The following is a 23,488-nucleotide window of genomic DNA, read 5'->3' as shown; positions in this document are numbered from 1 at the left end:
CCACGCCCCGGGATCGCCCCACTTTTGGAGACCCCGCGGCACGGGTCGCGAGGCTCAGGGGAGGAGCGGAAGAGGCCCGCGCGAGGACCAGGGGGGCGTCCCGCCCGGCCGCGGGCGCCAGGCTGCCCCCCAGGCTGCCCCCGGCGGTCCCGGGCTGCCGGAGCCCCGCGCCACCCCCACTTACCCACTTTGTCCTTCCCGTACATGTGCCCGGCCACCTGATGCGAGAGGGGCACGCAGCCGTTGAGGAAGCGGAGCGTGCCGCCCGCCGGTTTCGGGGTGCTCTCGGAGTCCGCCTCGCTCGCCGGTGGGGTCCGCGTATCTGGGGGGCCGGGCGCCTCGAGCCGAAGCGGGGACGGTGGCTCCGTTGCCATAACGGTAAGCCGAAGCGGTGGCGGCGGCGAGGGCAGAGGGGAAAAAAAATAGGGTGGAGGGAGAGGGCGCCGGAGGACCGGGGGTCGCTCAGGCTCGGCCGCGAGGAGGCCCGGGGGTTCCCGCGGCGGGTGCCCGCTGAGGCCCGGGGAGGGGGCCCATGACGCCGCGGAGGCGCGGGCGCTGCCCTCCCAACCTCCGGCGGAGCGCGGCTCCCGGCTCCCGCTGCTCAGCCGCCGCGGACGCCGGCCCCGGAGACGGAACCCAGCGCAGGAGCGGCGGCGGCGGCGGCGCCCCGCGCTCCCTGGGGCCTGACGGCGACGGCGGCCCCACCTCCCGCGTCCCCGCCCCTCCGCCGTCCTCCAGTCCCCTCGGCTGCGGCGCGCGCGTCAGCGCCGCCTGCTTCGCCGCCGCGAGCCTCCGACTGCGCGAGCCGCGGCCGCCGCCGCCACTGAGCATGCCCAGAGGCCGCCGACGGGACCCCCGGGCGGGCGGCCCCGGCGAGCCCACGGCGACCTGGCTGGGGCGCGCACACTCGCGGTCCTTCACTCGCCACCGCCGGGTCGGCGTTCGGAGGCCGGCCGTGCTGGGGCGCTTTCATTCATTCCGGGCGCGTTTCAGCGCCTCCCGGGATCGGCTCCGAGGCGCCGGGGGCTTCCAGTGGCGAGGAGCGGCCAGTCCCGCGTTTGGAGAGTTGGGCGGCAGCTGCAGTGCCCAGGGTGGCTTGGAGGCCACCCCTTCACTGCATCAACTTGGGAGGCCACCCCTTCACTGCACCAACTCCCTGCGACTCCCACCCCACAGAAACGATACAGTCAAGACAGGCAGCGCCTTGGAAGACGCACCTTCAAAACACCCTTCAAGTTAATCCTAGCCCCTCTCCCCAATTTGGTGCCCCTAAACGGCTCTTATAAAAAAAATTTTTGAAAAATGGAACTGACACTGATTTCAGACTGTAGATGGCAGAGAATAATCTTAATTCTTCCCCCCCCCCCCCCCGCCCCAAGTTGTAAGTTGTACTGAAAAATTTTCAAGCACTTTTTTTTTTTGGAAATTAGCCTTTTCTCTCTCTCTCCCACTTGACCCCTTAGCACAGGTTCCAAGGTCCTCAACAGCTGACTTTAACTGCTGGGTAAAAGGCAGAAGAAAGGGATGTGCATCGGGAGCAAGGAGAGATTCTGGAATGGGACTCAACACTTGATTTCTGTGCCTGCCACTGGCATTTTACAAGAAAGGTGGACCTGGCCTTGCAGGTACCGGTCTGGACAAGAAATTTTTAGGTAAGATCTTAGATATCTGATTATGGCAAATGTCTTCAGAACACCTGTCCAGTGCCTGGAGAAACCCACGCACTGGGAGAGACGTAAAATGTGGCCTGGATTCCCTATTCCCCAGGCCCTGCCACCGGGCTCCAGGACCCCGCCCCCGCAAGTTTGCGCAAACTCAGTTGCTACCTCTCTAGCGCTCTTCCTCCTCCCTCCTCCAGCAGCTGTCAAAACCGGACGGGGGACTTCCTGGAGGCTCCGGACGCAGCTCTGCGCATGCTCGGCATCAGCCTGGGTGGAGAGAATACGCACGTGCTTACGGACTGCCGCGGCGCCTGCGCGGTAGCCGCCCGGAATCGGTGCCCTCAGGACGCCTTTCGCACCTTGACTCGGTCTGTCCGCGCTGGCCGGTTTGGGTTCAGTGTCCTGTGCACACGCCTTGCAAGCGACGGCGCCATGAGCCTGACTTCCAACGTACGAGGTGAAGTGGGGCCTGGGAGCGGGTGAGGCTGGCGGCCTGCGCACCAGTGCAGCTTCGTCAGCACCTCTCCTGGCTGTTATCGCTGCTCTGGGCGTCCGCCCGTCTGGTAACCTTGAGATGCACAAGGGCAAGCTCTTGGCCGACCTACGGGCTCCCTGGGCCGGACGGGGAAAGTGGTATGGATTGGCGGTATCCCCGGGCATATTTTGGCTTGGGGAACCATGCAGACATCTGTCTCCCCAGGTCTGGATCAGGTTTCCGCTAACTAGCCAAACCCTAAAACCTAATGATCCCGCCCCTAGCTTTTCTCTGTTGAGCCCCCTCTGTGTTCTGAAAGTAATAGGGCTTGGGGAAAAAAAGGAGAGAAAAAAACCAAACAACACAAAAACCTGTTTCCCCCTTCTCACGTTTAAATCACCGTGGAGTTTGAACGTGTATTGCCTGCAACCCTGAAGGGATGCATGACTCATCACATCTTAGTTTTGCACATATTTTTAAAGGGAAGAAACCCAATCCGAGATCTTAAGTTTTCCCAGTTTTTCATGATGCCTCTGGCATCTGGCGCTTCCTGGCTGTAGTCCAGGAGAGAAGATTGAAAACCGAGCTCACGGAGCCTTTCTTTCTTTTTTTTTTTCCCCCCCAGCCTTGCTTCCCTTGTGCTAGTACCTAGCGTTTGGAAGTGTCACTTCACAGAAGGTCCAATTAAAATTAAGAGACTTTCTAGAAGTCAGTTAATGTGAACTTCATTTCATAACAGTTCTGGGTGGTGTTATAACTATTAATATATACTGAGCACCAGCTACACGATACATGTGATCTCTCTGCCCAGTATAAAATGCCACACCTCAAGGTTTGGTTACCTGTAACAGTAGTTAAGTAGAGGTAAAGAGATTGTCCAGAAGTTAATTAAAACTAGCCCAATTGATTTATTCAGTAAATATTGACTACCTAGAATGCCAGAATCTGTAAAAGGTTCCTACTAATTTGAGCCCTAATTCTGTAATAGATTCTATACATTGGAGAATTCCACTTCTGTTGCCAAAGTTACTGTTAAGAGTGAGGGTGACAACCCATGACATCTTTAAGTTACTAATGAGGTATATAGGAGGTGATTATTTGCAAAAATTATTTCTAAGGATACTCATCTTGAGTCTCAAATAGAGGCACCTCGGTGCATTTAAAGTAGGGATTGATTTTTGTTTGTGTTTTTTTTTTTTATAACCAAACCTGTATTTTCTCAGGAATAAGACTATTATGTAAAAGAAGATACTCGTGTGACTTGAGCCACTGGTAATTTTTTAGGAAGACAGTTTGCATTTGTGTGATAATGGATGGAAAGATTCCAAAATGTGTCCTTAAAATGTGGAGTCATTTTGTATAAACGGGCTCTAAACTCTGGTTTGGTGGCATACTGTTGAAATGTGAAATAGGTGAACCCTAGTGCTTCTTAATACTACATCTTTCTTGCAATTAAGACAGATTTGTTTTTTGTATTGTTTTGTGTGTTTTTTTAATCTAACCGTAGGGGAATCTAAAAGTGACTTTCCCATTAGTTTGCAATTTTCTAAGGGGTAGGAAATTGCTTGGTGAAGAGGGTTATTAACTTAAACTTGAAGTACAGTTGTTATAAGAAATAGTTGTGGACTGACTGTCCGGGGTTCGATTCTGGTCAAGGACACATGCCTGGATTGTGGGCTTGATCCCCAGTGTGTGTGTGAGGGGCGGGGGGGGGGGGGGGGGGGGGGGGGGGCGTGTAGGAGGCAGCCGATCAATGATTCTCTCTCATCATTGATGTTTCTATCTCCCTCTCCCTTCCTCTCTGAAATAATAAATAAATAACTAAATAAATAAATAAAACAAATAACAGCATAATGGTTGTTGTGAGGATTCTGAGAAAAGGCCCAAAGCCTTTGTAAATCTTTTCTACCAGCACCTTCTTTCTCAGATATAGTTGTGTGGCAAAGTAGAGATAGAGATTGTCTTGGGAATCCACCTTGTAATGATTAGCGCTCAAATTGTTCTCTCAAGTTTTAAACCAAACCTATTAGTTTTTACAGATTGAAAATAATTTTAGATCATTTGATTTTGGAGGAGATGACCATGTCTCTTCTTAGTTAAATAAGTTAATAATTAGCCCTAACCAGTTTGGCTCAGTGGATAGAGTGTTGGTCTGCAGACTGAAGGGTCCCAGGTTCGATTCCCGTCAAGGGCATGTACCTTGGTTTCGGGCACATCCCCAGTAGGGGGTGTGCCGGAGGCAGCTGATCGATGTTTCTCTCTCATCGATGTTTCTAAGTCTCTATCCCTCTCCCTTCCTCTCTGTAAAAAATCAATAAAATATATTTTTAAAAATAAGTTAATAATTATAAAGGGCATAGACTAGTATTTGACAATGGTAACCACAATGTGTGTGTGTGTGTGTGTGTGTGTGCATACAAAATTCTTGTTTATATTCAGAAGAAAATAATGAGTGGGTTATAAGTAAAAGTGATGGGCATCAGGCCAGGAATGAATATGGGAGAAGTAATGAGGATGAGTGACTGGAATTGATATCCAAAGATCCCAGTCATTGAAATGGCTCTTGACCATTTGGTCTATTATACCAAACTTTTTTTTCCTTTTTGGGGTATAAGTGACATGCTCATACCAAACTCACTTTTAATTTCATCTCAGATATTTTATTGTAGTTTATTATAGTTTCTATCATTAAATGGCTTTCACTACCAAGGAGTCACTAGTGACTCCTCCTCATACCTGATAGATGACTTTTAGGAAGTTTGCTAAACATTTTGCTCCTTGATACCTCCAAACTCATTGAATCAGCTCTCATCTGTAATCCCTTCCCTTAATTGAGTTCATTCTCCACGTCTTCCCGTTGCCATTTTCTCCTGCTTCCTTAAACTCTTGCCTCACTAATGATATTTATTGATCTAAGTCCTGTCACTCAGGTTTTCTTCTCTTAAGCCCAAAGCAACTCATAATTCACCCTCATCTTTAAGAAGAAAAAAGAGCCAACTTAACCAAATACAGGGTATTAAATGTATACACACTTTAACAGCTGATAGCTCAATTTTTGAAAATGAAATGGATTGTTTAGGAAAAAATTTTTAAATATATCTTTATTGATTTCAGAGAGGAAGGGAGAGGGAAAGGGAGATAGAAACTTCAATGATGAGAGAGAATCATTGATTGGCTGCCTCCTGCACGTCCCCTAATGGGGATCAAGCCCGCAATCCAGGCATGTGCCCTTGACCGGAATCGAACCTGGGACCCTTCAGTCCAGTCCGCAGGCTGCTGCTCTATCCACTGAGTCAAACCAGCTAGGGCTGAAATGGATTTTAATAAACACTGCCTTTATAATTATTCAAAGTGTATGTATACATTTTTTGGGACACCCTATATTTTAAAAAGCCTTCCTTAATCTGTCCCCTCAAATCACTTTTTTTTTCATACTTTGCTTTATCCTAAGATTACAAAATAGGTGTTCATCTATCTACCTTGTGTTTTATTATTCATCCCAAACCTTGAATGCTACAATGTGTGTAACCAAAACTAAATTTCATAAATTCTTATTCTCTAACTTTTATATCCTTGTTTATTTTACTAAAACTATTTCATTTGGGTTCAATAAATTCATTGAGTCATTTCAAGTAACTGTTTCACGGTTTAGTTTCTTGAGAAATAATGTATAGATCTGACAATAAAAAAGAAGCTCCTATGCATTATAAACAAATATCTAGGAGGTTAATGAGATAGAGGAAACAAGATTGGTGGTGAGCTGATATTTCTTGGAGCTGAGTAAATGAGAGTTCATTAGAATATTCTCTGTGTATGTCTGAAACATTTCATAATAAATGTTTTTACTTTAAATCTCAGGAAATATTAAAATTTCAAACTTTGAAACAATAGATTAAGATGAGGCCAAAGGTAAGTTATTTGGTGTAAGAACAATGTGATAGTCTGATGGAGGCGTAAACTCAAATTAACAATCTATTATTTCTTCTTACACAATTTATATTGAATACCACCTGTATGCCAGGCCTTGAGGGAAAACATTACCAGGTACAGCCTACCAATGTGGGGGAGACCTAGGGAGGGAAAGATTTAAACACAGCTCCCCTCCCCCTCTCCTGAGATGAAAGGAACATTTTGATTCTGTGGCAGTTGACGCTGGGCTGGAGTGAACAGTTTGGGGCAGAAAGGGACTAAAGGAAAAGAAGCAGGGTGAGATTTCTGTGTAAATTAAAGCAAAATAATCCCCACACTAGAGAAAATCAGAGGAATGGGTTATAAATAATGGTGTAGGATTTGGGAACATGTTCATATTTTCTCTATCTCTGAATAATTCTAACAGATAAAACCAGAGATTATACAATAACAGGCCAAGGGAAGAGTAAGACAGGTAGGAATTATTTAGGAATGTATCTGTATTTTGTTCTTTATATTGGCTTACGGTATTTGTGTAGATAGAAAGCATTGTTAAGGAAGGTTGGATAAGCTGGGATTTGATCTAACTATAGGAATACTGTACCTTGAGAGATGCCTATAGAAAAATGGAAGTGAACATAAATAAGCCAGAAGAGACAGCCGGGCCGATGTGGCACAGAAGTTAAGCATTGACTTCAAGGTACATGCCGGGGTTGTGGGCTTGGGACGTGCACGAGGCAGCCGGTTAATGATTCTCTCTCATCATTGATGTTTCTCTCTCCCTCTCCCTTCCTCTCTGAAATCAATAAAAATATATTTAAAAAATAAAAATAAACCAAAAGAAACAGAAATAATGTCAGGAAGTTGTCAACTGAAATATCTTTAAGAATTGGATCTTAGTCCTGGCCGGGTAGTTCAGTTGGTTAGAGCATCCTCCCTGTACGCCAAGGTTGTGGTTTCCATCAGTGGTCAGGGCACATACAAGAATCAACCAATGAATGCATAAAATAAGTGGAACAGCAAATCAATGTTTCTCTCTTTCCCCTTCCTCTCTCTCTAAAATCAATCAATAAAAATTTTAATTGGGTCTTGGTAAAGTCCCTGTTGCCTCTGAGGTTGTATTTATTCTTAATATATACTAACAAAGACTAAATGTTACTTTGGTTTTCAATTCTTTCTCTATTCTAATTGTTGGCTTTTGAATCCGTCATCATTCTTATGTATCTTCATATAGATTCCTTTTCCTTCTTTTCCCTAGTTGCCAGTGGCATCCACAGCTTTTTGCCAGAAAAGGCTGTTTCAGGCTGCAGTAATGAAATCATAAAGAGCATTTTTCTTATTCTGGGAAATTTTACATTTGTCTCTAATGAGATTAAAGAATTAGAATTTGGGGAGGAGGAAGAAGAAATGGAAATTCTTTTCTTAATACCTTCTCTAGTTCTGTAATTCTAAAAAAAAAAAATTCACTGGAGCAAATACAAAGCCATTTTCCTAGCATGCATGTGCTTGTGTGTGTGGCATTTCTGTAGGGTCACAGAGTGCCTGTTTTGATTCCTCATGGAACAAGCACTCTTGGGTGATACCTAGCGTCAGTTCCCATTTCTTTCCTTTGCTGTTGCCTCTGTTCCATGTCAGTTGTTCTGTCGTTTCTTCCCCATCAAAAAAATCCAGGGGAAGTAAACGTTTAAAAAAAATAAAAAGGTTACCATATGGATTAAGTTGGTAATATGAGATAAGAAAATAGAAGAATGTTTTAATGAGTAAAAAAGGTTCTTTTAGCCTATTATAAGTTTCAGGTAGAAAATCCTATCGGATTCTCTTTTTATATTGTGAGACAAATTAATACTAGCCAATTGGGGTTATTCTTTGGGTCTCAGGCTTTTTTGTAATATGTAGGCACCATTAAAATAAATCAGAGATTGCTTCATGATTCACCTAAAAAATAGAGTGTAATTAAGATCAACAGCATTTAAGGAATTGTGTTAGTCTTTCAGGATAGTCCCCCTTTTAAATTTCTTCTAAAGATAATGTTCAGCAAACATAACTGAACATATACTATACAAAGCAATATTTTAGCCCATTTTGTGATAAGTACATTAACTATTCGGAGTGGCTTTCTATTAGCAAAGAAGTAGATTGCCATAGCTCCTGACTGAATTTTCTTAAGGAAGCTCCAAGGTAAATAATGCATCAAAAAGAAAGCTCATTGGCCTGACGGCGTGACTCAGTGGTTGAGTGTCGACCTGTGAACAAGGAGGTCACGATGCAATTCCCGGTCAGGGCACATGCCTGGTTGTGGGCTTGATCCCCAGTGTGGGGCGTGCAGGAGGCAGCCAATCAATGATTCTCTCTCATCATTGATGTCTATCTCTCCCTCTTCCTTCCTCTGTGAAATCAATAAAAATATTTTTAAGATAAAAAAATAATCATGAATGAAGCTAGAAATTAGAGCAAAGTTTCAGCCCTGCTTGGAATTGCCATAGGGAAATACTATGAAACAGCGCTAAAATTCAAGACAAATCTACACAAAATGTTCAGTTAAAAATACTTTAGTGAGGCCAAAGGTTTGAAGCTGTCAAATGACTTATTAACTTGTTTTCTTAGTCATGCAGCACCTGGGAAGAACATAGCATTAATGTTTATTTTAAGGGATTATAGCAAGGAGGAATGGAAATGTTGGAGGAAGGAAAACAAACTAAATTACTTTGTAGAGAAAAACACTGTAGTTGAAAATAGAATCGAGGAACATGCTAATTAGAAACATTGGTAAAAACTAGATTATTAAATAAGCTAAGAGAAGACCAAGATAAAAGAAACTAAGTGTGAGAATGGTTATTCTTTTCCATAGAATTTTGTAAGAATTAGTTCCAATTTTATGTAAGGCACTGGTGGGTACGGTGGTTAATCACATTAGTGCAATAAGACATTTGACTCAATAGTGCAAATTAAGCCATATAGGTAATTATTTATTGTATGTTTTTATTTGGCTTTGGAATGTGTTTTTTTATACTTATCTCTCTAGGGCTTTATTTGATAGTCTGGGAACTTATTTCAAACACTTATGAAGATCTGACTCAGGAAGTGCTGGGAAGCAGTCCAGTGTGTTTATCCTGACCCCTGTTCAACTTTTTCCTGCAGCCCACTCCGTGCTGGGAGTAGACAACTGTCCTCTGAGGCTGAGGCTAACCAGACTTTGCAGAACTTTCTCCTCTCCAACAGTCTCTGGATGTGGGGTAGTTGTTAAGTGCTTGGGTTTCTAAGGGCTCCTTGAAAAAGAAAGCTATGTAGGAAAAATAAATAGATGGCCTGTTGTTAGTCAAGCAAATAACTGAGTAGAAAAATGTCATTACACTTATTTTTCTTATTTATTCAATTACAGTTGACATTCCATATTATTTTATATTAGTTTCAGGTATACAGCTTAGTGGTTAGACAATTATATAATTTACAAAGTGATCCCATGATAACTCTAGTTCTCACCTGGCACCATACATAGTTATGACAGTATTATTGACTATATTCCCTATCCTGTGCTTTATATCCCTGTGACTATTTTGTAACTACCAATTTGTACTATTTATTCCCTTCGCCTTTTTCACCCAGCTCCCCAGCCCCCAAAATGTCATTAAATTTAAAATGAAGTTTGTAGGGAATTTAGATAATCATCCACTGATGGATAATGAAAAATCGGAATTTATTAAATGAGAATATAACTGTAATTATATTACTCATGTTTAATATGAAATTAGTCCATTCTGATTTTTATTTTAATGAGACGGCACTTTGAAATTTTAAAAAAACAACTTTTTGATGACTTTGAAGCCCAGAATCATGTCTGATTTATTCCTTTGAATATTTACTATTAAGGGTGGTTTTGTATGTATTTTTTAGAGCAATTGGTATCTATAGACTCACATGTTATTTTAAATCTTTTTATGAACTCTTTAAAGATATTATTAAGCCTTGCTTTTCTCCATCTATAAAATGATTTTTTAGTTTCCCTCTTCTATCGTAATTTAGCTATCATTGCTATGGGCTGAGGAAAGTCTTAACAAAGTTTTACATCAGTGTGTCCTGACCATAAAGTTAATATTAAAAACCAACTTCGATTATTGGGATGCTTAATGCTCAAAAATTGGATTTCCTGAACGTTATATTAGATTATTAGTGTATATTTTATACATATTTATCAATAATTTTGATAATTATTCCTGTTTTTCTTCCCTGCTCTAGTTGAATGGATCGCAGCAGTTACCATTGCTGCTGGGACAGCCGCAATTGGTTATCTAGCTTACAAAAAATTTTATGTTAAAGATCATCGCAACAAAACTATGGTTAACCTACACATTCAGAAAGATGACCCCAAGGTCGTACATGCTTTTGACATGGAGGATTTGGGAGATAAAGCTGTGTACTGCCGTTGTTGGAGGTCCAAAAAGGTGAGGAAATAAGTCCTTTATATAAGTACCATCTTTAATGAAATACTTCTTTTTAAACTATTCTATCAAACTGGTATCACCAGATAATGTTAAGGTAGCCAGCCCTTTTCAAAAATTTTTTGATGGATCCTGTTCTTCTCTGTTTTTCTTATACTCTTCAGGAATATAGTTACTAAAATGTATAACCACTGCCCCGCTGGTTTGGCTCAATAGTTGAGCATCAACCCAAGAACCAGGAAGTCACAGTTCAATTCCCAGTAAGGGCATATGCCTGGGTTTCAGGCTTGATCCCCAGTAGGGGGCATGCAGGAGGCAGCCCATTAATGATTCTCTCTCATTACTGATGTTTCTATTCCTTTCTCCCTCTCCCTCACTCTCTCTGAAATCAGTAAAACACACACACACACACAAAAGAACGGTTTAAAATAAAATGTATAACCACTATAAAGTAAAATTACATCATATTCTCTCTCATTGAGTTCAGGTGAACGTAACCATATTCTTAGCCAAAGATGAGAAAGAAATCTCTTTATTTACTCGTAAAGATTTCCTCCTCAAGTGGATCTTAGCCTCTGCTATCCCACGAGAGGATGTATGCAGCCTAAACACAGAAACAGAAGAGATAAAATGTTTTCTTGAGTTTTCAAACTCTGGATTCTAGGAAAAGTTTTAGAAATTTCAAGAGAAAGTTTGGGAAAAGTAGCCTTGAAATTTTCTTATCTGCTAAACATATTGACCCTGTATCCTAAACTTTCTTTAAGCTGCAGCTTCTATAGTTAAATGTCTAACATTGTATTTTTTAAAATCTTACTTTCTTTTGTGAGAATTGCATTTCATCAGGTTCCATTTGGAAGTATCATCTGTGATACCTGCAGCTTTTAGACAGTGATGACAGCTACTGATCTAAAGATGGTAAATTATCCTTCTAAGGTCACCTTGAAAAGCTTCATACACTGACTGACTTTCTGAAGGCACATTATGTGAGGGACCTCTTCCTGTACTGGAGAGCCATTATCACAAATCAACATACCACATAGGAGGCACTGGGAAGCATATCCCACCAACTCCCTTCTCCCAATACAATTGATGTTGCATAACCCAGTGCTATAGTGCTTAGATTATGTCATAGTGTCTAAAAATGCTTAATGAACATACGGAATATGAACCAAAAATTAATAGTGCTATTGCAAGTTGTATCTTACGAACACTATTCACTTGGAATGTGGGATTGTTCAAAAGTACTAGTGGGTTGCTAGAAAATAATCCTCAATAATAATCTATAGACTAGATCTGGTTTGTTTTTTAAAAATTATGCCTATAATAAGTTTCATTCTTTCATTGCTCATCAAAATATAGAAAGTAATACCTGTAGAAATGAGGGAATTTTTAAGTCAGAGTTGTAATAGCTCTTTAGTCAGTGATTTTAAATAGTTCATTTAATGTCTACTCTATATACATGCATGGCAAAAGTCGTAAAACAGCAGGTATCATAGATGTGTATAGTGGATACAGTACAAGGGCTTTAAATAAAAAGAAGAGTTACATTGTGGGCTAGAATTTTCTGGGAAGGTATAGTGATATATATATATGGAAGTTAAATTGCCCAGAAATATTGGTGGCATTTGAATAGACTAGTAGGTACTGGAAACATTATCAAAACCTTCTGGAAAGAACTCATATGGGCAAAGGTGGGATCAATACAGAATCTAGTCTTGTCCTTGCACTGTGTGCCCCCAGAAATAAGTCCAAATTGAAGAGCGTCTTGAGTGTACCAGTGTGAGGAGTTTGTGCCTCCAGACTTGGGGAGCTCCTTGTCAGGGATTTCAGACAAAGTTAAAAGACTTATACCAGGGTGCTAGGTATGGGACTGGAAAACAACGAACAGATAGATACATGAAACATTTGGAGGGAAGGATCAGCCAAATGCAATGATGATTTTTGTCAAAGATTGGGGGAAATCAACTGACGCTCACTGAAGTATCTAAGCCTTTGAGTTTGTAGAGATGGTGCCATTAACAGAAATAAGGAATTCAGGGTGAACAGCTGGTTTCCTAGGACAGTAATAAGGAGTTTTATTTCAAAGAGTGAACTTAAGGTGATGTTTGAATGGAAATGTACAGCAGACAATCTGAAATGTGGGACTAAAATTGAGACATCAGGGTTAGAGATAGAGATCAGCAAAACTGATGAGTCAAGCATAGGAATGCAACCAACAAATCCTGGATACAGATAAAAATCAAGGGCTTAGTATGAACTTTTAGGGAATTTTCTGCATTTTGGAAAGAGGAATAAGAGCCAACAAAGGAGATTAAACGGGCCAGAGTTAAGAAAACGAAGAATATTTCAGCTTCCCCGTGGAAAGGGGGAAAGTTTCAAAGATTTGGTTGTCAGCATGTGTGAAAAGTCAACCAGGTGAATAGACTTAGTCAATTGACCTTGTGGTGTCATTTCAACAGAATAGAACAGAAGCTGTGTCCAAGTGATTTAAAGTATGACTTACTAATAAACGCTAAAGTCAAATCTTCAGTAAATGTGAGTGAATGGAAAGAAAAAGAAATGAGATGACAGCTTTAGTGGACTCCAAACCTTAGCTTTGAGGTCAAGTAAAGTGTGTTTACCTTGGTTGGGTTTTCCCAGAAGGTAAAGCATCAATAAAGCAAATATATTCTTTCATGGACTAAGATCTCAAGTATTTCAGGAAGAATCACAAATAGACAGAAGCTGGTGATTTGAATGTTTATTAGACTTTATAGTTCAACCTAACATTCCAGGATTATTCTTGCATCATACAATTTAGAATTTTCAGATGGTTAAACAAGGGCTTACCATTTCCCATAGCTGGACTTTAAGGAAAGGAATGCCAGACCAATCATTTTATTTTCAGTCTCTTTTGTGTGTTTACCTTTTATGCCATTAATGATCCTCTTTGCATCTAGAATTTGTCATTTTGGAATTTTCACTGAATCTTGGATACTTTTTATTCCCAAAGTGAATTAGGAGTTCACTTTGAATATTACTCAAGTTAATGGATGGTCTTCTTCTTCAGACATCTTTGGAAGCTCCCCACATTCTTGAGGTTCCTAAGGTTGTCATACAGGTGCCAAGTCACACATTTATATGTCAATGCACAGACTTATAATTAATGCCTTTGATTAGATAGGTGTTACATTCAGTAATTTTTTACACTCAGTAGTTTTTTTACTTATACAACCCAGTTGTTTTATAATAAAACTTAAATGCCTTTTTTACCTATTTCCAAAAACGTTATATGTAATATAAACTTTCAAATAATCCTAATTACAATCACTGGTTTGTTGTATGTACACTGAGTGGCCAGATTATTATGACCTCTGAATGCATAATAATCTTGCCACTCAGTGTATATCCTATATAATAAAAGGCTAATATGCAAATTGATTGTCCCCTCGACCAGGAGTTCAACCAGCAGGCAGGCTGGCCAACTGCCCATGTCCCCTCCCCTAACCAGGCTGGCCGGACCCCACCCATGCACGAATTCATGCACTGGGCCTCTAATATATATATAATGTATATATATGTATGTGTGTGTGTGTGTATATACACACACACACACACTGAGTGGCCAGTGTATATATACTGTATGTATTCATTTTTTAACACACTTCATTCTCCCTCTTCCCCCCAGAATTGGTATGCCCTCTGCTGTTTCAGAAACTGGCCTGTTTCATAATATTTCACCGAAGGGCTCTCCATATGTACAGTGAGAAGGAAAGGAGCCAATAGAGAGGAAATGATTAAAGTGACTACAGGGGAAGATGCTATTTCAGACAGTGGTGTCTTGAAAGAGGGTGGAAGGAAATGAGACTAAGCCCAGATGTGAAACTCAGCCTTAAAAAGGAAGTCTTACTTTCCAAACAAGATGAGGGAACCTTGATGTAAGAGAGAAGAGTATGCAACATAAGTCTTACAGATTCCCACTCCACCCCACCCCCACTCACCTCAGGCAGGTTAGTTACATCATTTGCTGAGTTGTTCTGTTGTAGGCAGAGAGAAAAGTGTTTTAGTACTCACTGATTCCAGGTCAAAGGATGGGAGAAAATGAAGCTTTAATTTAGAGAGTTGTTGCTAAATATTTAAGAAAACGAGATAAAGTTAGGATTTAGTTCAATTCGTAGGTGAAAAATGAAACTTTAAAAACAATTAATTGAATTAGAGACTAATATTCACAACTGTGTATTACAGAGTCTGCTAAAATAAATTTTCCCCCTAAAATCACCCTCATTTTTATTAACGAGCCAAATTAAGACCAATTTATTTACTACATTAAGTTTAGTTTCAATTTGGCCTGGTTATTTGCATAAACACAATAAGAATAGCAATTGATTATATAGGCTCTTTTTAAAATTTTTATTTATTTATTTTTAAAATATATTTTTATTGATTTCAGAGAGGGAGGGAGAGATAGAAACATCAGTGATGAGAGACAATCATTGATCGGCAGCCTCCTGCACACCCCCTACCAGGGATGGAACCTGGGACCCTTTGGTCCGCCAGCCGACACTCTATCCACTGAGCCAAACCAGCTAGGGCTAGGCTCTTTTTTTTAATGTTTTTTGTTGTTGTTGTTGTTGTTTTTCATTTCTGGGAGGAAGGAAGAGGGAGAGATAGAAACCTAAATGATGACAGAGAATCATTTATGGGCAGCCTTCTATACACCCCCTACTAGGGATTGAGCCCACAACCCAGGCATGTGCCCTGACTGGGAATCAAACCCTGACCTCCTGATTCATGGGTCAAAGCTCAACCACTGAGCCATACCTGCAGGGCTATATAGGCTCTTTAAAATCTGCTTTGCTGGAATTTCATGATTGAGCTTTAATTAGTCCCTCAGGGCAAAGAAGCTGAGCCCCCACCTAGTTGCCATCAGGTTTTTCTGCAATACCTATAAACTTGGTTAAATTCCTCAAATTGAGGTCCCCAATGACCTCTCCTTGAGGTTCCAGTTGTTGGGCTAATGACCTGTAGCCCTGCTTTTCATGTTCCCAAAGCCTTGATGCTTTAAGAGGCCTGGGAGAGAGATCAGCCACCCCTCAAAGGGAAGGGAGAGTCCCTGTTAAGTCATTCCTGAGACTCCTCAGAAGTTGGTACCAAAGATTCCTGGTGACCTTTGTCTTGGCCAGTCAGTCAGAGACAGCACCTCGGGCCCTGTCATCCTTCTCTAGGAATATTAGAAAGTGCCGGGTGTCCCAAGTGGATGAGTTAGACTCTCATTTATCCAGAAAATGGTTCTATGCAGAACCTCAGAAACCAATTTCAATTGAAAAGCCAAAGTTAAAAAGCAGCCATCCTTCTTTCCCTGTCCTTAGTTATCTTGACCCTTACCTATAGCCTGGGGTCTCTCAACCCTTAACCCTGGCTCCACCTCCAGGATTTCAAAGAGCTCAAAGTCAGCCTAAACTTAACTCCAGATACAAAAGAAGGAAGAGAAAGGGAAGAAAAGAACATCCTTCCAACCAATGGGCAAGGATCTCTCTCTCTCTCTCTCTCTCTCTCTCTCTCTCTCTCTCTCTCTCTTTCTCTCTCTCTCTCTCTCCCCCACCCCCCCCCCCCCCCACTGGAACTAGTAACCTGACAGGGAAAAGCTGCGGGGAAGGGCCTTGTGTGATTTTACAGTGTTCCCTTGAAGTCGGTGGGGCACCTAGTACAAACTTCCCTGGTCCATGACCAACTCATCCTGTCATTGGGAGTCTTCTAGCAGTGAGCATCCCAGTAGCTTTTAATTGTGCAACCCCTGCCCGCACAGTGTGGCAATTGCGAGAGAGAGAGAGAGAGAGAGAGAGAGAGAGAGAGAGAGAGAGAGAGAGCGCCTCATGATGGCTGGAGGAAAAGATGCAGGGAGGAAAGAGAACAGAATCATGTGCTTCAAGCCAACTGAAATGGAAATGAAATGCGACTGGACATACTATGTAGGACCATTTTCTTTTATTTACAGCTTCAGGGGTTGAGTTGGGGTTTTGGGTGTGTGAGTTATAGAAAGTCTCAGTCTATTAATGGTTTGGAAGTGGGTTGCGCTGAGTCCATTTTTTCATAGAAACAATATTTAACAAACATAATAGGATATTTTCTGAATGTTGGTTAATCCACATAAGGACAGTGTTGTAAAATCTTAATTTGTGTTTATATGTTTTCCTATTACATCTACTATCTTACGTTTACCAAAGGATGTACATAAAAATGGTGTGAAATGTCATATTCTTTCGGGAAGTTTCGAAGATCTCACTGCTTTTATTTACTTTCTCAACCAAAGCAAACCTGTTTCTCTGAGTGATTTATGGTAATAAGTCAGAATGGCCCCAGGCAACTTCCTTGGGGAATATAACCCAAACTGTCATTAAAAATACAAAGGTTGGAGAAGGAAGATAAAATTTTCTTCAGTTGCCGATAGAAGAGATAATTCAAAGACGAATATGTATTTATTTCCATTTTGAATCACCCTAAAAACAGAAACATCATAACTTGAGATATGGGGCCCTTAAAAATAAACAAATCTTAGGGGTTTTTTTTTAAGACCGTGATAATGTTAGCTTTGCAAGTGTGTTTTCTTTTTCTTTTAAATATTTCTTTCAATCTCTTCTCCATACTCTCTCCAACCTAGTTTTAAAGATATCTGAGATGAATGGATTTTTAATTGGTTTAACAAGCTATTATGCTTGTTAATAGCTTTTAATTGTGGATATTTTCTGGACATACAGGAAAATCTGCCAATTTAATTCACAAGCTTTTCACCAGGATATATTAATGAACAAAGGCTAGTATCTTAGAACAAACTTTAGAATCAACTATGACCTAACCTTTTTTCATCAAATATTTTATCTTTTTTAGTTTTAATTAATGATACTATATGAACTGAATTAAATATACCATTTGTGTTTTTATAACTTTAGCTCTTTGCTTAACAAGTTTAACAAATTTCAAAATTTTAAATGAAAGAGGCTTAATAAAATTTTCATGTTTTCATTACATTATTATTTAATGCAAAAGCGACTATACCTGCTCTGGCTGGTTTGGCTCAGTGGATAGAGCGTCGGCCTGCGGACCTAAGTGTCCTGGGTTGGATTCCAGTCAAGGGCACATGCCCAGGTTAGTGGGCTTGATCCCCAGTAGGGGACGTGCAGGAGGCAGCCAATCAATGATTCTCTCTCATCATTGATGTTTCTATCTCTCACTCTCCCTCTCCCTTCCTCTCTGAAACCAATAAAAATATATATATTTTTAAAAACTACTATATCTAGATTATGTTTGAAAGCATTTACCTATCACTTATTTTCTTTCTCTTGAATAAAAAAGTTAAAAATAAAATAAGACACTTTCTGAAAAATATTGTTATGTAATTTACTTTTTGAATTTTAATGCCCAGTAATTACCATTCATTCATTTATACTGTACTAGAGGCCCGATGCACGAAATTCGTGCAAGGGGCTCGGCCCTCACAGCCCCGGATGCCTTGCAGCCCCGCCCACTGATCATTCCGGAAGGTTGTTCTGGAAGGTCGTTCTGCCGTGTGGTCTAATGAGCATATTAGCTCTTTATTTATAGGATTAAGGATCATGAAGTAATTTCAATAAATATATTCTATTGAAATGTACAAAGCAGTCCTAAGAAATTGCTAATCTTATTTTGAAATAGCTCATTTTGACTTTTGGTTGAAAAGAAAAATGTTTAGTTGTTCATAACTTAAAATAAGAAATCCCTAATGCATAAATATGATGGGAATACTTAACCTTCACGTGAAGTTTGGGAGAAGATTCTGATTTAAGTCAATAATTCCTGTGGATAAGTGTTAATAGAAAGTAGTATTAAAAGATATCAGTGCCTCTGAACAAAATGGTTTTTAATACCTAGTTTACATTTTAAAGGCATAAAAGCATTATACACTTTAAAAGCATGAAAGTTTATTAACAAACTAGAGGCCTGGTGCACGAAATTCGTGCACTGAGGGTTGGGGCGGGGGGGTCCCTCAGCCCGGCCTGTGCCCTCTCACAGCCCGGGACCCCTCGCTCCTTACCGCCCGCCTGCTTGCTGCTCCCTACCGCTCGGCTCGCTGCTCCTTGGTACTGCTGCAGAGATTCCCACCACCTCCACTGCACTCGCCAACCGTGAGCCCGGCTTCTGGCTGAGCAGTGCTCCACCTGTGGGAGCGCACTGACCACCAGGGGGCAGCTCCTACATTGAGCATCTGCCCCCTGGTAGTCCGTTCATAGCGACCAGTCATTCCACCGTTCGGTCGAATTGCATATTAGGGTTTTATTATATAGGATAGGACCTACTACTCACTGCTTTTTTAAAAAATATTTATTTTTTACTTGTTTACTTTTTTTTTTTTTTTTTTTTTTAATATATTTTATTGATTTTTTACAGAGAGGAAAGGAGAGGGATAGAGAGTTAGAAACATCGATGAGAGAGAAACATCGACCAGCTGCCTCCTGCACACCTCCTACTGGGGATGTGCCCGCAACCAAGGTACATGCCCTTGACCAGAATCGAACCTGGGACCTTTCAGTCCACAGGCCGACGCTCTATCCACTGAGCCAAACCGGTTAGGGCCTTGTTTACTTTTAAGAACATGTGAAACATGTAAATTTCAGTTTTTAGGCAGAAACAGATTATTGTAAAAAGTATATTCTCTCTCTCTCTTTTTTTTTAAATCCTTACCCAAGGACATGCTTAGAGAGAGAAACGGAGAGAGAGAGAAAAACATGGATTGGTTGCTTTCCATAGGAACCCCAACCAGGGATCGAACTGCAACCCAGGTATGTACATGAACTGACCAAAATCAAACCGACAACCTTTCAGTGCACAGGCCAACACTCAACCAACTGAACCACTCCGGCCAGACTATATTCTCATTTCTGATGCATGGCTTTCTTAAACTTTATAAGATTTTCTTTATTTCTCTATAGATTTCTCTCCTGTTCTTGATTCTAGATATGGAGAAAAATAATTTGTTGAAATGAATTAATTTTCTAGTATTTTTAACAATGAGATTAAAAAATAAAAGTGAAGCATGCTCCATCAATAAGTTATTTGAGGCTTTTTTAAAACTGATATTTTGTACTCCAGAAATATCTATATATATAAAAGGCTAATATGCTAAGTATCCCTCTCTCCGTCCTACCGGTCGCTATTACATGCACTGACCACCAGGGGGCAGACACTCAACGCAGGAGTTGCTGAGCTGCAGTGACTTGGCGGCAGCAGTTCTCAGGTGATGCACCCCAAAACCAAAGAGGAGGGAGCCCAATTCCTCGTTGGGCCACGCAATTCCACCTTCAGCTGTGGGTTATGTTGTTGCTGGGGCACTGTTGGCCCCGAATCTAGTTTACATTCCACACCCTGTATGACAACTTTGCAGAGTGCCCTCTTGCACTCAGGGACCCCACAGGGCATGTTGGAGAGACAGTTTCAGCCCGATCCCCACAGGCCAGGCCGAGGGACCCACCTGCCTGAGGGACCCCACTCACTCTGCAGATTCCTTTCGAGCAGATGCCTTTCGAGCGGCAGCACCACCCCAGGTGCAGCCAGCTGGGGAGGGACTGTGGGAGGTTGCCTCCAGGGCATATCTGGCCCAGTCCCGCCCTGCCAGCCACCTTCTAATTAATTTCCTTTCAGTGTGCACGAATCCGAATCTGTGGACCGGGTCACTAGTGTTTTATAATCTGTGTGCATAAAACTCTACAGTGACATGTTTTATGTGAGCTATTTATAAAAATGGAATCTTTTACAATGTAAACTTTCATTCTCACTGTAAAATCATGTGTTTGTTTATCAAACATATGCCACTTTGAAATGCTGTTATTTGCTGTAGAATACATTTTAGTTTTGGGGGTTTTTTTTATGGCCTCTTTCCTCATCTATCCCAAAAAACCTGAAAGCTTGGGTTCATGTTTTTGCTTAAAGGACTTGTTTTTAATATGAATAAACTGTGTACCATATCTTATTGGCCTAAAAAAAGAAATAATGCAAGCTTCATATATATTACATTTATATTGCCCCAAGATGGAACTTATACCTGGATATAGAAGGTACTCTGAAAACCTTGAGGTTTTCTGTAATTTTTAACTAATTTACTGCTTCTCAGAATTATATACAGATAGTAAAATTAAAATTGAATTTCTTTAACATCAGAATAAAACACAGAATAAAACCATATCAGAATATATTGCAGCACTAACTAAATATTATTTTAATTTTTGAATAGACACTTCTGATATCAATGTTTAAGATTATATACCATCACTGTCTAGTTTCAGGTATCTGAAATTATATTCCCCTTCCCTGTGAGTAATCAGGCGATTTTACTCTTAAGGCCAAGACTTGTTACTGTACTCTTCTAAATTTCTTTCCATGCAATAGTGTACCTTATACTAAACATGAAACTCTAGATTAAGTGAAACAGGTGCTTGCTATCATTGTTTGACATGAAGTAGAAGTGAAGCTATAAATATAGAAGGAGAGAAACAAAATACTCTAGTGATAATTGAGCCTTCTAAGTGTAAAATCCTGAGGAGACAACTAAAACACTGTTGAATACTTATTATTTAACAGTAGGAAGGATATATTTGCAAAAACCAATGATACATACACAGAGAGAGGTCATGTATGAAAATATACCTAATTATAATAACCAAAGAACCTATAAGACACAAATAATCTTGTCAGAATATACATGAGACTTGAGAATGAAAACTGCAAGAGGAGTAAAATAGGATTTCGCAAAAAAAAAAAAAAATTTCATGTTTATGAGGAAGAATAAATAGGTAAAGTTTAAATAAAGTTAGCTAAAGGATAAATAGGAAAGGTTTAATAAAAAATAATAATATGGCTCGGCCAGCATGGCTCAGTGGTTGAGCATTGACCTATGAACCAGAAGGTCATGGTTCAATTCCTGGTCAGGGCACATGCCCGGTTGCAGGCTCCACCCCCAGTAGGGAGCATGCAGGAGGCAGCCAATCAATGATTCTCATCATAGATGTTTCTATCTCCCCCTTCCTCTCTGAAATCATTAGGAAAGTATTTTTTTAAAAAAGAGTAATAATATAGAGGAAAACTAACCCAATTTTAAGCTTATTTTAATCAGTTATTATCCCAGTAGAGTAGGTTGATGAATATAATAATATCAAACCTATATCTAGGCATTGTATATTTTATTTTGATAAAATTATGAAGAAAGGTATAACAATCTAGGATGCAACTTCTAATAATATTGAAGCAACAAGATCTAGAACAGCATTTTGCAAAGTGTACTTTATAGAACGTTGTGATTGTGGGTAAAGTTAAAAGTGCCCAAAGTCTAGTCAGTTTGGAAGAGATTGGGGTAAAATAGAGTTTTTATAGCAGGACCTTTGTAAAATAATAATGTATATTGTGAATCAAAATAGCTTTGTATGTGGGTTGTGTTTGTAAGTTTTTAAAACACAGAATAAAACCATATCAGAATATATTGCAGCACTAACTTCTTTGGAGCATACTCTGGGAAACACTTAAAAAAAATTTTTGTCCTTTTCCCTCCCACTGGACATCAAAATATTAGCTATATCTAAATGTGAAATCATGAGCCTGGCCAGGTTGGCTCAGTGGTTGAGCATCGACCTATGAACCAGGAGGTCATGGTTCGGTTCCTGGTCAAGGCACATGCCCAGGTTGCAGGCTCAATTCCCAGTGTGGGGCATGAAGGAGGCAGCCAATTGATGTTTCTGTCTCATCATCATTTCTATCTCTCTCTCTCTCCCTCTACCTTCCTCTGTGAAATCAATAAAAATCTATTTAAAAATGAAAAATAAAATAAAATGTGAAATCATGAAACGAAATGTGAATCTACCATATTTCTAGAAAAAGAAGTCTCCATGAAGGATGTTAAAAGGAGAAATATATGAAAGGAAATGTATGATGCCAAAAAGGCCTATTTGTATGAAAATAGGAAAATTAAGGGCATGAAAAACTAAGCAAAATAAAAAGGTTTAGGGAAAAAATTGTACCAAGTTGATCAACAAAGGGATCATATACAAATTGATCTTAAATAAGTGAACTTAGGCTCTTACACATAAATAGGCAATGGATATAGCCAGTTCACACAAAAAGGAATTGTAACTAGTATATAAACATGGAATGGTTTTCAAAATCCATACTCAAATGTCACAAATGGGAATGCTATTCTATATTCAGTTATGATATATATGTGACTTGAAGGTCACCCCCACTCTGCCAAACATAATATTGACTTCGTGATTAGACATTTTACATTCTCTTTTTCTCTTCCCAGTTCCCGTTCTGCGATGGAGCTCACACAAAACACAACGAAGAGACTGGAGATAATGTGGGACCTCTGATCATTAAGAGAAAAGAAACCTAGATCGACAGTTTCCATGCTGCAAACCAAGTCGTCCTGATTGTTTAATTAGAATGACTACCACTTTAGTCTAATTCACCTTCTCTGGGTTCTAGATGTGGTATATTACAAACTGCAGCTTTCATATTCATGTCATTTGCCTTACTTGTTGAACCATCGTGGTGCACATTTGTTTAAACAAAGGAAAAAGTGAAACTGACCTCATGGCCTGTGGGTTATTTTGGTTTTGTAAGGATCCGTTTGCATTTAATATAATCACATTAGAATGTAGTTGTATGTTCAAGTTCACATATTAAATTATTCTCAAAATCGTGTATGTGCAGATTTACTTAAAATTTTCAAGAAAAATTACCACCTTTTATTAGTTAACCTAGAAAGTAAATTGGGTGTGGTTAAGCTTACATTAGTCTCTTAAGACTTAACGCAATCTAGGGATAACCTGTTAGGACCTTGATTTTCTTCTTGACAGTGATAGTGACACAGAAAATATGGCTGCCATGTTTTCCCAGTTTTTAATCAAAATGAACTTTGAATGTTATTCTGCTTATTTAGAAATGGGCCAGGCAATAATAAAGGGGTGGTAACTTCTTTGTACTAATCTTCATGGATATTTAATTGG

General features: G+C 40.3%; 2 protein-coding genes across 4 annotated transcripts in view; one reads left to right on the top strand and one right to left on the bottom strand.

The window, feature by feature from the left end:
* Nucleotides 1–690, bottom strand: part of IPMK (inositol polyphosphate multikinase) — a 37,200-nt gene extending 36,510 nt beyond the window's left edge. For both annotated transcript variants that reach the window (XM_079793639.1, XM_079793640.1), the window contains exon 1: nt 185–690. In XM_079793639.1, coding sequence (XP_079649765.1) covers nt 185–374 — 190 coding nt within the window. In that variant the 5' untranslated portion in view covers nt 375–690. The remainder of the gene's footprint in view (nt 1–184) is intronic.
* Nucleotides 238–23,183, top strand: CISD1 (CDGSH iron sulfur domain 1). 2 transcript variants are annotated; one of them, XM_079793642.1, is made up of 5 exons: nt 238–378; nt 1,464–1,652; nt 1,862–2,118; nt 10,279–10,484; nt 22,783–23,183. In XM_079793642.1, exons 2-5 carry the CDS (start codon nt 1,525–1,527, stop codon nt 22,870–22,872), a joined length of 681 nt encoding a protein of 226 aa, XP_079649768.1. In that variant the 5' UTR covers nt 238–378; nt 1,464–1,524; the 3' UTR covers nt 22,873–23,183. The 2 variants fall into 2 exon arrangements, with proteins under 2 accessions (XP_079649768.1, XP_079649767.1); XM_079793641.1 differs by having other exon boundaries at nt 1,859–2,118.
* The last annotated feature ends 305 nt before the right edge of the window (nt 23,184–23,488 follow it).

This window comes from Cnephaeus nilssonii, assembly GCF_951640355.1.
Source record: "Cnephaeus nilssonii genome assembly, chromosome: 16".
Lineage (NCBI taxonomy): Eukaryota > Metazoa > Chordata > Mammalia > Chiroptera > Vespertilionidae > Cnephaeus > Cnephaeus nilssonii.
This window is presented reverse-complemented; position numbering and strand designations above follow the sequence as displayed.

Bases quoted from the DNA above. Each gene is read 5' to 3' on its own strand.
- CISD1 (XM_079793641.1), top strand. From the start codon at position 1,525: ATGTGCATCGGGAGCAAGGAGAGATTCTGGAATGGGACTCAACACTTG. The intron at 1,653-1,858 runs GTAAGATCTTAG...TCCCTCCTCCAG, and splicing joins TCTGGACAAGAAATTTTTAG to CAGCTGTCAAAACCGGACGG. The intron at 10,485-22,782 runs GTGAGGAAATAA...TTCTCTTCCCAG, and splicing joins GTTGTTGGAGGTCCAAAAAG to TTCCCGTTCTGCGATGGAGC.